We start from the raw sequence: 15,000 nt of genomic DNA on the forward strand, positions 1-15,000 counted from the left end.
ACATTAAATACACATAATTAAAACACCTGTCTGAATATCTGTTGGACTGTATCATAGACTAATGCCTACACATGTGTACACTCTAGAAGCTTGATTATTAGGTGTTTGAAGTGATTTATGAATATTTTTAATCTGAAAGTGTTGTGTCAGGAATACAGTAAATTAAACACAATAAAATGGAAATACAATCAGTGTACATTATATACAGTTGCATTATTCATTGGAAACTCTATGCCAGCATCACCATCTGTCTGCCTGTTTATCCATCCATCTCTCTTTCTTTCTTTCTTTCTTTCTCTCTCTGTCTCTCCCTACCCCCCCCCCCCCCCACCCCCCTCTCTCTCTGTGTCCTTATTGCCAGGATGAACTGAAACTGAATACCATTTATTGTTTGTTTGCGGATGAATTTCTTCAAGACTGTTTAAATTTGTTTTTCCGATCAAACAACAAGCAGATAAATTGTCAAGTATCAAAATTTATTTTCCACGTGATCAAAAGGAGAAACAATCTACTCAGACATAATTTAGTAAAATGTCTCGTCCATGAACAGAATAAAATTGTGCGATGCTGTTCAAGTATCATAATACCCCTTCCCGTGCCACCCCCCAGTCCCCTGGTTTTGAATTGTGGTCCATAGCCAAAGTTTATTAACACATTTTCACTGCACTCTTTCTTCTCTAAAATCCACATCAGTCCAATGATATATTCAACTCTGTCTCTGTTTTTGTCTGTCTATGTCTCTGTATCTCTCTGTGTCTCTGTCTGTCTGTCTGTCTGTCTCCCTCCCTCCCCAATCGATTTACATGATATTTAACTACACAATTCATTTGAAACTCCACACCCCTCTCTCTCACTCTTTCTCTCTCTCTCTCTCACTGTATCTCTCTCTGTCTATGTCTATCTCTCTGTCTGTCTCTTTTTCTTTCTCTCCCTCCTTCATTTTCTGTTTCTGTCTGTCTGTCTGTCTGTCTGTCTCCTCACATTTTCTCCAGCAGATCAACAATCTATTAACGAATCATATATAAGGATTAACAATGTGTATACTGGTTTCGAAGGAACACAAAGCAGAATGTTAAGGTCGTAAACTAGTGTCCCAAATTTACTACATTTTCAAACACACACACACGCACGCACGCACACACACACACACCAAATAAATATATATTTATATCTTTCTCCATTCCTTCCTCACCTCCTATCTCTTGGTACAAACACACACATGGACTCTCTCTCATTCTCTCTATCCTGTCCTACTGACTGTAATTGGTACAAGCGAACACTCTCCCTCAACCCATCTCCAAAGAACGGAGGAGTAGAGTTATAGAGTGTGATCCCCGCAGAGATCGCCCTAACTCAGAACTAAATTTGGCCAACATTTTCCCGCTACAATGCACCCAACCAAACTAAAATACTCATAATGTCCTGGTGTATCCACTTTTGCAAAATTTTAGCATATTTCCTTTGGGGATTTCTTTTAACTTCCCCATCTTTACTGCTTTATCAATGATACTAAAGTCCCATATTCATTTCATATAATGTTCTTGCATAATTTGCATAATTTTATTTGGCATGATTATCATATTTTGTTGCTTTTTCTTTGCCCTTTTATCCCTCCCCCAAAAAAAATTCTTGCATAATTACCTTATTTATAAAATTATATGAGACGTTACATGACAAAAAGATAAGGTGTGATGCATCAGTAAAGTTACTCAATTGCTCTCAGCGTGTATACTGATCAGCAAACAATGTTTTTGCATCGTGTTAAACTGCATATGAAGCGGAGAAATCAAAGGATTATGTCATTATGGAAAAAACAAACAAACAAAAAACAAACAACAACTAATGATTTCGTCGGAAATTACTGCCCTTTGCCTAACAGAGGGAACATCCACCTTCACTCCCCTTACTGCCAGTATTTGACAACTCAGTCACTGAGTAATATCCGTCCCTCTCCACACCACCCTCCTGTCTCTGTCTCATTCTTCATCATGGTCAAAGTGTAGTGTGTTCAGTCTTAAGGATAAAGTCCTGTCATGCACGGGATTGAATAATAAGTGACTTCAACACACACACACACACACACACGCACACACACACACACACACACACGCACACACGTGTGCACACACGCGTGCACCAAATAAATACATAGATATTTCTCTCCATTCCTCCCTCCCTCTCGGTACACACACACACACACACACACACACCAAGAAAGGGGTGAGAGAGGAATGGAGATAGATTTATATTTGTTTGTTTATGTGTGTGCGTCTTTTTAAGCCACTGATGATTAGATATGTTCAATTCCGTGCATGATAAGACAGTATCCCAAAGACTGAGCAGATTATATTTTGATCTTGATGATGAATAAGACAGAGAAAGACAGGAAGGTGGGGTGGTGAGGGACGGATATGACTCAGTCGATTGTTGAATACTGGCACAAAGGGTAGTGAAAGTGGATGTTCCCTCTGTTAATCAAAGGGCAGTAATTTCCAACTAAACTCACTGGCTTTTTTACCCAAACGACATAATCGTTTGATTTCTCCACTTCACATGCGGTTTGACACGATGGTAAAGCATTGTTTGCTAATGAGTATACACGCTGAGAGCAGCTGAGTAACTTTAGGGATGTATCACACCTTATCTTTTTGTCATGTAACGTCTTATGTTAATAAGATAATCATGTAAGATTTGTTTTGGAAAAGGGTGAAAAACCAAGAAAATATGGTAATCATGCCGTATCAAATTATGCAAGAACATTGTATGAAATGAATATAGGGCTTTGGTATAATTGGTAAAGCAGTAAAAACTCGGGAAATGAAAAGAATTGAAATATGAAATACGCTAAAATTTGCTAAAGTGGATACACCAGGACATCATGGGTATTTTAGTTTGGTTGGGTGGCATTGTAGCGGGAAAATGCCTGCAAAAACTATCTTTGAGTTAGGGCGATCTCTGTGGGGATCACACCCAATAACTCTACTCCTCTGTTCTTTGGAGGAAAATGTGTGGTCTTTCTTCCCTTTTTTAATTTTTTTTCTGTGTGATGGAAGATGTCAGGAAGGTGAGGGAGAGTAGAAGGGGAGTAGGACCTAAGGGAATCTAGGGGGTGGAGGGACACTGGGGATATGGTGGGTAAAGATACAGGTAGGACAGAGATGGGGTTGGGATACTAGGACAAGTGGGGTGGAAAGGGAAAGCAGGATGGCAGGGGAACATGTGACATGGTGTTTGCCAGATGCAAGAGAAGTGCCGTGAGCAGAACAAGGAGCTCCACATGGTCTTTGTAGACCTGACTAAGGCCTTCGACACGGTGAACCGCCATGGTCTGTGGAAGATCCTCATAAAGTTCAGCTGCCCAGAGACCCTAATCCAGCTTTTTGCGTCATTACATGATGGCATGCAGGCGAGAGTACAGGAAAATACTGACATGTCAGATCCGTTCCCTGTGGTAAATGGAGTGAAGCAGGGCTGCGTCCTGGCACCTACACTGTTTTCCATTCTCTTCTCTGCCATGCTGATTGACGCCTTCCAAGACTGTGACCGGGGCATCTACATTCAGTTTCACACAGATGGCAAACTTTTCAACTTGCGGCGACTCCACACTAGGTCCAGGGTGTTTGGGGCAATGTTGATAGAGTTCCTCTTCGCTGATGACTGTGCGCTTGCTGCACACACCCATGAGGACATGCAGTTCATTCTGGACAGGTTCTCAACCTCCTGCAGGCGCTTTGGACTCACCATCAGCCTCAACAAGACCGAGTCCATGTATCAACCAACTAGCTCACAGAACGCCAGTGCCTGCCCCCCACCTGCAATCAAGATCGATGACACAGAGATCAAGTCAGTCGACAAGTTTTGCTACCTGGGCAGCACACTATGCAGCAAGGGAGCCCTTGATGCAGAAGTGACGCTGCGCATCGCCAAGGCCAGCTCCGCTTTTAGCAGACTCAACAAAAGGCCGTGCAACAACAAAGGCATCAGGCTCAGCACCAAAATCAAATCCTACAGAGCTGTTGTGCTGACCACCTTGTTGTACTGTTGTGAAACATGGACGACGTATCGCCGTCACATTCAACAACTTGAGCAGTTTCACCAGAGATGCCTACGAAAGATCCTCGGCATAAAGGGTTAAGACAGGGTCTCCAACCTCCAGGTCCTAGAGAGGAGTGGCCTGCCCAGCATCGAAAGCCTGCTAATCCAGTGCCAGCTACGTATAATTAATTATAAATTAAAGGAATAGAAGAGATAACAAACATGGCGGACCGTGCTTTTCTGGATAGACAATGGTAGCGAGAATAGTTATGCGAACAAGAGCGAAGCATGAAATGAGTATGGAGGCACAGAGCGCATATTGGAGAATTATAATACTAGTACTGATGCAGAAAATTCTGTTCGCTCTTCGACGCTAAGCTTATCAGAGCGATTTTGAAATAATGGAAATATACAGCAGTGCAACATGGCTGACTCTGTTCTTGAGTATTGACGGTAGCGTCATTAAAGGGTTTGCGGAAAGGATTTCCGAACACCTTTTGAAAAGGTAAATAATTTTTAAAGACACTAGTAGTAGCGATTAATTAAATAATGCAGTGGTTTCTGTTCGCTGACTAATTGTATCGGAGTATAATTATTCATTTATAAAATGAAGGAATTTAGAGGAAGATAGCGAGTACTGTGATGAGTCCGTAAACAGTAGTTCCAAAAATAATTACGTGGATAGTTTTCCGAACCCGTTTACATCAGGTTGTTGGGTAATAATGGTGCGATAAACTTTGACGATTTAAGATTTGAATGAATTTCTGTTCGCTGTGCGGCTGCAAGTGAGTGTGGATAATTATAAAATGACGGCCGGATTTACTGAGTGGGCAAGATTCTGAACAGTGCACCCAGAGTTGAGTGTGCTGTGGGCTTAAATGCGGGAGATTGGAACCACACAGTCCAGTGTCATCCCGGGACTTCATGGATGCGTCTTTGGGTGTGTTGCTCTAATTACTTGACCAACACTGCATGTGTCTGTACTAGTCTCAGTCTCGGGCCTGGTTAACGCCGGAATATCATTATGACGGACAGCCTGAGTACAGCCTTGTCCCGCAGTCCCAAACCAAAATGGACCTCCATAGCAACATCGTCATCGTCATCGTCATCCTCTTCCTCCTTCATCATCATCAACATAACTTGAACAAAACACTGAGTCTCAAAATCTGTGGCCTTTCATGCCCTGCTCTCATGGTGACCTCAGTTTCGATACCCCTCCACTTCCGTGCTTGGGGTGAGTCCTGTCAATGTCTTCAGTGTCGGCAGATTCATGGGGGGCTGTTGTTTGAGGGACGTGGTGGCAGTCTGCAGTATGGGAGGGACGCTCACTCCGCTACTACTGAAGCCATTATTGTCGTTGTAGTTGGGGGCTTAATAGGTGGTGTCCTAAGTACGTTAAATCAGAGCAGGCACCACTGAACACCACCGAAGTGACTCAGCAGCAGTGCAGGGTCGCCGCTGGTGTGTGGCCTCCTGGCGACCTAACATCGATGGTTCCCTGCGGACTGCCGCCGCTGGAACTGTGACGGACGAACCCGGGCCGGGTGTGGCCGTGTATGGAGGAATATAAATGAGCGGCGTGGGAGTAATGCCACTGAAAAGGTCAGTGCAGATGATGGGGCAGCAAAAAAAAAAAAAAAAAAAAAAAAAAAAAAAAAAAAGTTTACAATTGAACGCAGACAAGATCGAAGCAATGATCATAGGAACTAAACAAAAACTCTCTTCCATCACAGCTGGCAAAATCAAACTTGGCAGTGCGTACATCCATCCCTCTTTCCAGCTCAGTCAGGAACCTCGGCGTTGTTCTTGACAACACACTGTCCATGCAAAAACGTATCAGGCAGACATGTCAATCCTGCAACTGTCAATTGCGACGCATCAGTTCCATTCGGAAATAACTGTCCACCGACGCAACATCTAGACTTGTTGTTTCTCTCATTCTCTCTCGCCTTGACTACTGTAACTCCCTATTGTCTGGTTTGCTTGCTTCATCCATTCAGTCCCTTCAGCGCAAACAGAACTCTGCTGCCCGACTCAGAAAGAAAAGATCTGAGCACATAACTCCTATTTTGCAACATCTCCATTGGCTCCCTGTCTCACACAGAACTGATAAAGCATAAGATCAGCACTCTAAGTTATAAATGTATTCACAAAACTGCCCCGTCCTATCCTTGTGGCTGCCTTCACCTCTACACTCCATCTCGCTCTCTACGATCGGGTTCGGATCCACTCGGTTTACGCATACCCAGATTCAAACACTCCACTATTGGACGCCGTTCTTTCTCTGTCTCTGGACCTTGTATTTGGAATGAACTTCCTCTTTCGCTTCGTCAGGTCTCCACACTCAGCTCTTTCAAGTCTGGCCTTAAAACCTACCTCTTCACAAGACAGCCTCACTCCCCTACCTCTTCCTCGTCTCCAGTTTCTTTCAGTTTTAGAGTTATGCATGCGTGTGAATGACTGGTGTGAAAGCGCTTAGATTTGTCTCTGCAAAAGATTCAGCGCTATATAAATACTATCATTGTTATTATTTATTATTATTCTGCGTACAAGTATTGAGAACAGATCCAGTTTTGATGGGTACAATTGTACTTTAGGCACATCGACAGTAGTGCTAAAAACAACTACCTAAAGGTTTTCCGAACGCGTCCATGTGATGTAAACAGTATCAAAAGATGCAACTAACTATAGATAATCGAAATATTCATAAAATTATATGTTCCCTGTCTAATCTCAGACAATGTTAATGATTATAGCATGAACAGGCGAAGAGCAAGTCAAGATGCCGGAATGTGCTGTGCATCAACAGTGCCTAATGCAACTGAAAAAAGTATGAATGGATCTAATTTAATAATTTTTCTAATAGTATATCGCATCAATGCAAAATATTCTAGAATCACTGTACAAGGACAGGTTGGTTTCATAATAAAACCAAACAAGAGAGGCAAGGCCTTCCAGACTCACTTGTGATACACTTTTTTTTTTTTAAAATCCAAGCTTTTTATGTATTGAGTATAATTTCAAAATGTAATGTTTAAGATGAGAAAGATCAGTTTAAAGCAAATTAACTCCCCTAGCATTACAGAGTAATTTCCCTTTTTTACTATCTGCACCAAAACGTTTGCAAAATAAATAAAACTTCCATGCTTAGCAAAAGAAGTTCCTGTTTGAACAAAAAATAATAATAATGACTGCTCTAGCTGTTGGGTCAGAATATCAGATCAAATTGCCAAGTTTAGAGAATACAAAAAATATAAATATAACAGTAAATGCAGTTTGCATATAATTAGGCTTCATTTTTTTATTTTTTGTGCCCATTCCAGAGGCGCAATATTGTCTTAAACAAGATGACTGGAAAGAACAGAATTTTTCCTATTTTTATGCCTAATTTGGTGTCAACTGACAAAGTATTTGCAGAGAAAATGTCAATGTTAAAGTTTACCACACACACACACACACACACACAGACAACCGAACACCGGGTTAAAACATAGACTCACTTTGTTTACACAAGTGAGTCAAAAATGAAAAGAAAAAAAAAAACATACAGGAAAAGAAATATAAGAATAGGTCTGAGTGTTGATCTGTGCTATATTTAGTAGACTAGATTAATGAATGAAATAGCGTAAATCGTCTGTTAAACAACCAACACTACAATTGTGTTAACTCACTCAGTACGGCCAGTCCTCTCTTCTCCTCTACACAGACCCCTCGGATGTCCAGTGGGTGTCTCAATGACCCAACCTTTAGCTTCCGTCGTCAGAATTGTGGTATTCTTTGTCAACATTCACCTCTTCAGTGTAAGAGCCTTCCACTTGCAATATTTTGATGATGGTAATTGGGGTGAAACGCTGTTAACGTCGTCTCTTTCGCGTTCGTATGGAGAGAGTTAATCTATGGCCTACTGTAGTTTGGATCATGTAGATTTGATTCAAATTGTGAAGTTTTTTTCTCCGTGACGAAAAAAACAGAAATGCTGTGAGGCCGACTTGCAGTCAAAGGTCACACACACACAGGCACGCGAAAAAAAAAAAGTGTTGGTATGATGGTACATAGTAAGCACTTGCTTGCGATATACATACATACACACACACACACATATACATATATATACATACATACATACATATATATATATATATATATATATATATATATATATACACAGCGATAGCAATATATTATGGTTGTACATCGCAAATAAGCATGTATTACATGTAAAGGTGCTATATAGATAGGATTTTATATAGCTACACACACACACACAGATATATATATATTATATATACATATATAGGGATGGGGGCCCGGGGGGTGTGGGGGGGAGTGGAGAGGGGAGGTAGAATGTGTGTGTGTGTGTGTGTGTGTGTGTGTGTGTACATGCATGAAAGTATGTATGAACGAGTGAATGTATGTTTGGTACATTTTATTGTGTGTACATATAACATTGATGTAATGTGTTATGCAGAATATTTTCGTTTCTAGATACAGTGGTATAAACGTATCCGTTATTATCCGTAGTGGTGTTAGTAGTTGTTGTTGTGGTTGTTGCTGTTGTTGTTTTATGATAACAGTAGTAATATTACTATTCGGAATGCACTTTATTAGTGGCCTGACAGACTTTTTAACAGAAAATAATAACTCAAACATCGTTATCGTGGTTGTTATTCATAACGTGACTTAACTTAGAACGCATGAGTGTTCGTGTGTGTGTGTGTATGTGTATGTGTGTGTGTGGTGTCTCTGTGTGTGTGTATGTGTGTGTGTGTGTGTGTGTGCCTCTCTCTTTTTCTCTATCTCTTCTTCTTTGATACTCAGTCAGTCTGACACTGACAAACCTTTCCTTGCATTCAAAACATATAGTCCACATCCTGCAAGTAAATAAATGAATGAATAAATGTTGTCTTTAACAAAGTTGTGACGTATGTTTCAAGCCCAAAGTCTCCTCTGGCGTGCGGCCTCCTGGCGACCTAACATGGACTGCAACTTGCGGACTGCCGCTAGCGCTGGGACTGCGACAGGCAATCCTGGGTGCGGCCTCGTGTGTGGGATTCAGAATGAGCGGCGTGGGAGGACTGCCATTAAAACTGCAGACAACGACGCAGAAACAGGGGAAGCAATCCTTGAGGGACTGAAGTTATGTATTTGATGCAGTTGTTCCCCTTGTAGTGCAGCGACTTCGAGTGCAGAAATATCCTTCAATGTGTTCCCGAGTGACAAGGAACATCATGTCAAGGTTTGGGGGCTGGAGGAAGGGGCGGTATTATATAAGAAAACAAACTTGAAATGGGAATCGTATACAAGCACGAAAAAACGGTACTGATTTAGAAAAAGATAAGCATTTATAAGTGTGTGTGCATGCGCACGCTCACACGTCACACAAGTCACACACACACAACATATGGCGAGAAGGAAGAATGAGGAGGAGGAGGAGAAAGAATGTGAGAAGGAAGAGGGAGGAGGAGGAGATGAATGTGAGAAGGAAGAAGGAGAAGAATGTGAGAAGAAGAAGAGAAGAATGTGAGAAGGAAGAAGAAGAAGAATGTGAGAAGGAAGGAGGAGAAGAAGAATGTGAGAAGGAAGAAGAAGAATGTGAGAAGGAAGGAGGAAGGAGAAGAATGTGAGAAGGAAGAAGGAGGAGAAGAAGAATGTGAGAAGGAAGAAGGAGAAGAATGTGAGAAGGAAGGAGGAGGAGGAGAAGAATGTGAGAAGGGAGGAGAAAAATATGAGAAGGAGAAGAAGAATGTGAGAAGGAAGAAGAAGAATGTGAGAAGGAAGGAGGAGAAGAAGAATGTGAGAAGGAAGAAGACGGAGAAGAAGAATGTGAGAAGGAAGAAGGAAAAGAATGTGAGAAGGAAGAAGAATGTGAGAAGGAAGAAGGAGAAGAATGTGAGAAGGGAGGAGAAAAATATAAGGAGAAGAATGTGAGAAGGAAGAAGAAGAATGTGAGAAGGAAGAAGGAGGAGAAGAAGAATGTGAGAAGGAAGAAGACGGAGAAGAAGAATGTGAGAAGGAAGAAGGAAAAGAATGTGAGAAGGAAGAAGAAGAATGTGAGAAGGAAGAAGGAGAAGAATGTGAGAAGGAAGAAGAAGAAGAATGTGAGAAGGAAGAAGGAAAAGAATGTGAGAAGGAAGAAGAAGAAAAAGAATGTGAGAAGGAAGTAGAAGGAGAATGTGAGAAGAAGAAGGAAGTGAGAAGGAAGAAGGAGAAAACTGTGAGAAGGAAGAAGAAGAAGTAGGAGAACCAGGCCGAGACACAGAAAAACGGAATTTATTTGGACGAACAAATCTGTACTCCGTGTTTATTGTAATTTCCATTGCTACGATGTGCACAGACACAGATAATTCGACATTCCATTTTTGTTCATTACAGCTTGTTTACTACACTATCTAACGCATGAAAATGGACACTTCTGCTTCCAGTCATCATTTCAGCAACTGCCGATTACGTTCGTTTTTATCTGAAAGACTGACAGACAGACAGACAGACAGGCAGGCAGACCTGCATCAAAACAGACAGAACGACACTGACACAGAGAGAGAAACTGAGACAGAGACAGACAGTGAGAGAGATTGTACGAAGGAGGAAACTACAAGAAAAACGAATATAAAGAAAATAGTGAAGTGGAAACAAATACATCGACAAAAAGAAAGAAAAACAAAACAAAACAAACAAAAAACAAAACAACATACCCACAACAATATCATTTGAAACAACAACAACAAACCCAAACACATCTGCGTCATTCGCAGTCTACGCGAAATAAGAATGACGTCATTCACAAGTTTCTTTTCCCCCGCCTATTATACGTCATCATGAGCGTGGCGACGCCAGAGTGACGCTCAATAGTTTCTTGATGTCACTGCGCTGAAAATAGCCCTTGCAGTGGTGGTCTTGGTCGGCGGTGTAAGGAGGTATGATGTCATAGAACCTGTTCCGATCCCGCCTTCTCTCCACCTCGATGGCGTCGACGACGAAGCGGTCACGGCGACGTCGGAGGTCATCCGCCGTCGGCGTGGCTTTACACCTTCTCCGCGTGCTGAGTTTGTTCTGCTCTGTTTTGATCTCCTGGTTGAACACAGAGAGAAAAGATCGATTCGTTGACCGTTATTCATCGATGGATCGATCCACAGGTTACAGATTATGATATCAATCGGTGAAATCAGTTCGAAAAATGTCAATCAATCAATCAATTAATCAGTTGACCATTCAACTAACCGACCAGCAATTCACCAAATGAACCATTGGTCAACCAACGAAAAGACCGATTTATTTATGGATGGAATGATCGACAGATTTCAGCTTATGATATCAATCGGCGGAATCAGTTCGTAAAGAAGTTATTCATTCACTCAATCAATCAGTCGACCATTCGACTAACCCGACCAACAATTCACCAACTGATCCACCCAGCCAACCAACCAGCAAATCAGAAAAAAAAAAAAAAAAAAAAAAAATCCAGCCACCGTGGCGAAGTGGTTAGCGTCGCGGACTGACGGCTGGCAGGGCACGGGTTCGAATCCCAGCGGAGGTGGGTTTTTCGGCCCGTGGTCGGCTCCTACCCAGAGTTGCGTGTGCTGTGGGCTTGAATGGGGAGACTGGGACCACACAGTCGAGTGTCATCCACTTCAAGGATGCGTCTTTGGGTGTGTTGCTCTAATTGCTTGACCAACACTGCAAGTGTCTGTATCTCTCGGGCCTCATTAACGCCGAGATATCGTTATGACAGGAAGCGTAGAGTACAGCCTTGTCACGCAGTCCCAAACCAAAATGGACCTCATCGTCATCGTCATCCTCCATCATCATCAATATAAACAAAACAGTCTCAAAGCCTTTCATGTCCTGGTCTCACGGTGACCTCAGTTTCGATACCCCTCCACTTTTGTGCTTGGAGTGTGTCCTGTCAATGTCGTCAGTGTCGGCAGATTCATGGGGGGCTGTTGTTTGAGGGATGTGGTGGCGGTCTCCACTCTGGGAGGGACGCTCACTCAGTCTGGCTCTGCGACTAAGCCATTATTGTCGTTAGTAGGGGGCTTAGTAGGTGGTGTCCTAAGTACGTTGAATCAGAACAGGCACCACTGAACACCACCAAAGAGACTCAGCAGCAGTGCAGGGTCTCCGCTGGTGTGTGGCCTCCTGGCGACCTAACATCGATTGTTCCCTGTGGACTGCTGACACTGGAAATGTGACGGACGAGCCCGGGTGTGGCCGTGTATGGGGATAATGCCACTGAAATGTGTGCAGATGATGGGGCAGCAAAAAAAAAAAAAAAAAAAAAAAATCATCTACTGATCAATCATTCAATCAATAGTTCATTCAATCAATCATCGGAGTGTTGCCTGGTGGCAACGTGTCCGCCTAGTCAGCGTGAGGACAGAAATCCCACACAGGCCAGAATTTCCTCCCCTTTTAGTGGGTTTTGTTTCTAGTCTTTCAAATGAAAAGGATAAACCTAGATCCCATGTGCAACATGCATTTCACATAAATAAAAGAACCCACGGTAACAAAGGGGTTGGGCATGGCAAAACTCAACAGAATAATCCGCTGCGATAATAAAAACAACTACACATACCGACAGGAAATAAAGAAAAGCGTATGGGCGGTGTTGCATTGTGGCCATGCGCTCTTCACAGGGGAGAGCAGCCCGAATTTCACACAGAACTCTGTGCTGGCAAAAAGCAATGCAACTAAATACAATCCAATACAACCCAATCCAGTCCAGTCAAATACTGTTCAACTCTCACCCGACGTGTCTTCTCTCTGTCCAACATGGCCTGCACGGTGGGTGACCGGAAGTAAGAGCTGGCGTACTTGTCCTTCATTGCGTCATAGGGAGGGATGACGGGACGGCGCGGAAATGACGCGTTCACTGACGTAATAACAGCATCCACCACGAACCCTGTGAATAATTTGGCAAATTCTTTTTTTCAACATAACTGACTTTGTTTAAATTCAGGTTAATGTAATTTGCGAATATTTATAAGCAAACATTTTCAAATTGACTCAGTGGTATCTATTTGTTGTGTTTATATGAAAGAAATGGATCGTTACAACCGATCTTTTTTTAAATTTTTATTTACCTTTGTCACATTTAGTTGTCATGTACATGTAAAATGGTGAAGGAAAGCATATGTGTGTGTGTGTGTGTGTGTTTTAGACTAAGAATAATCAACTTACACTATGTGTTATTCCATTGTATAGTTGAGTAGTTTGAAAAGAAAGGGAAAAAAAAAGAAGAAAAGACTAGTTAAAAAGAGAGGGGGGAGGGAGAGGCAGACAGACAGACACACACACGAGACTTTCTCTCTCTGTGTTTTCTTTTTTTTGCTCTTAGCATTATGTTCATTTCTCTGCATACGGCCGTTATTCCTTTGTTCACACACACACAAATGTGTGTGTGTGTGTGTGTGTGTGTGTGTGTGTGTGTGTGTTGTCCAATACCCCCTCCTGCCATAAGGATAGTTTTGTCAATGGCAATAAAAGAATGTCCGTGTCATGTCCTTGTCTCTGTCTCTTTCTCTCGCTGTCCTGCTTTCTCTCCGTCTGTCTTTATGTCTCTCTGCCTCTGTCTGTCTCTCTGTCAATGGCAATAAAACAATGTCCATGTCATCACTCTCTCTCTCTCTCTCTATCACTGTCTCCCTCTCTCTCTATATATATATATCTGTCTCTCTCTTTCACTCTGTCAATGGCAATAAAACAATCTCTCTCCCCCTCTCTCTCTCTGAATGTCTCTGTCTCTCTCACTCGCTCGTTCTGTCTGCCTCTCTCTCTCTCTCTGTCAATGGCAATAAAACAATGTCAATGTCATCTCTCTATCTCTCTCTGTCTCTCTCTCATTCTGTGAATGGCAATAACACAATGTCTCTCTCTCTCCCCTCTCTCTCTCTTTCTTTCTCTGTTTCTCAACCGAAGTTTTTGTGTATGTGTGTCGTTGTTGTTGTTGTTCGCAGTACATGTGTGTGTGTGTGAAGTGAGCACGTTACCCTTCTCCAGGGAGAGCATGTCTCTGTGCCTGTCCTGCATGTCTCTGTGGCTGGGCAGTGACTGGGGGTGCCTCAGGGGACTGCTCTCCGTCAGCCATGGCATGCCTGGCACACACACACACACACACACACACACACACACACACACACACACACAGGGCAGAGGTACAGCACCATGCCACACAGCACGATCACACACACACACACACACACACACAGGGCAGAGGTAGAGCACCATTCCACACAGCACGATCACACACACACACACGCGCACACACACACACACACACACACACAGGGCAGAGGTACAGCACCATGCCACACAGCACGATCACAAACACACACACACACACACACACACACACACACACACACACACAGGGCAGAGGTACAGCACCATTCCACACAGCACGATCACACACACACACACACACACACACACACACACAGGGCAGAGGTACAGCACCATTCCACACAGCACCATCACACACACACACACACACACACACACACACATACACACACACACAGGGCAGAGGTACAGCACCATTCCACACAGCACCATCACACACACACACACACACACACACACACACACACACACACACACACAGGGCAGAGGTACAGCACCATTCCACACAGCACCATCACACACACACACACACACACACACACACACATACACACACACAGGGCAGAGGTACAGCACCATGCCACACAGCACGATCACACACACACACACACACACACACACACACACACACACACACACACACACACACACACACACAGGGCAGAGGTACAGCACCATGCCACACAGCACGATCGCGCGCACACACACACACACACACACACACACGCGCGCGCGCGCACACACACACACACACAGACAGGGGTACAGCACCATGCCACACAACACGATCACACACACACACACACACATACAGGGCAGGGGTCACCATGCCACACAGCACGATCA

At 43.1% G+C, this 15,000-nt stretch overlaps 1 protein-coding gene across 5 annotated transcripts in view; it reads right to left on the reverse strand.

Annotated features, from left to right (window-relative positions):
• Positions 1-10,303: 10,303 nt before the first annotated feature.
• Positions 10,304-15,000, reverse strand: part of LOC143276547 (uncharacterized) — a 34,255-nt gene continuing 29,558 nt past the window's right edge. For all 5 annotated transcript variants that reach the window (XM_076581111.1, XM_076581110.1, XM_076581107.1 and 2 more), the window contains 3 exons: positions 14,022-14,126; positions 12,780-12,934; positions 10,304-11,103 (listed from right to left, as the gene is read on the reverse strand). In XM_076581111.1, coding sequence (XP_076437226.1) covers positions 10,849-11,103; positions 12,780-12,934; positions 14,022-14,124 — 513 coding nt within the window. In that variant the 5' untranslated portion in view covers positions 14,125-14,126 and the 3' untranslated portion in view covers positions 10,304-10,848. The remainder of the gene's footprint in view (positions 11,104-12,779; positions 12,935-14,021; positions 14,127-15,000) is intronic.

The sequence above is a fragment of the Babylonia areolata genome, chromosome 32 (assembly GCF_041734735.1).
Source record: "Babylonia areolata isolate BAREFJ2019XMU chromosome 32, ASM4173473v1, whole genome shotgun sequence".
NCBI lineage: Eukaryota > Metazoa > Mollusca > Gastropoda > Neogastropoda > Buccinidae > Babylonia > Babylonia areolata.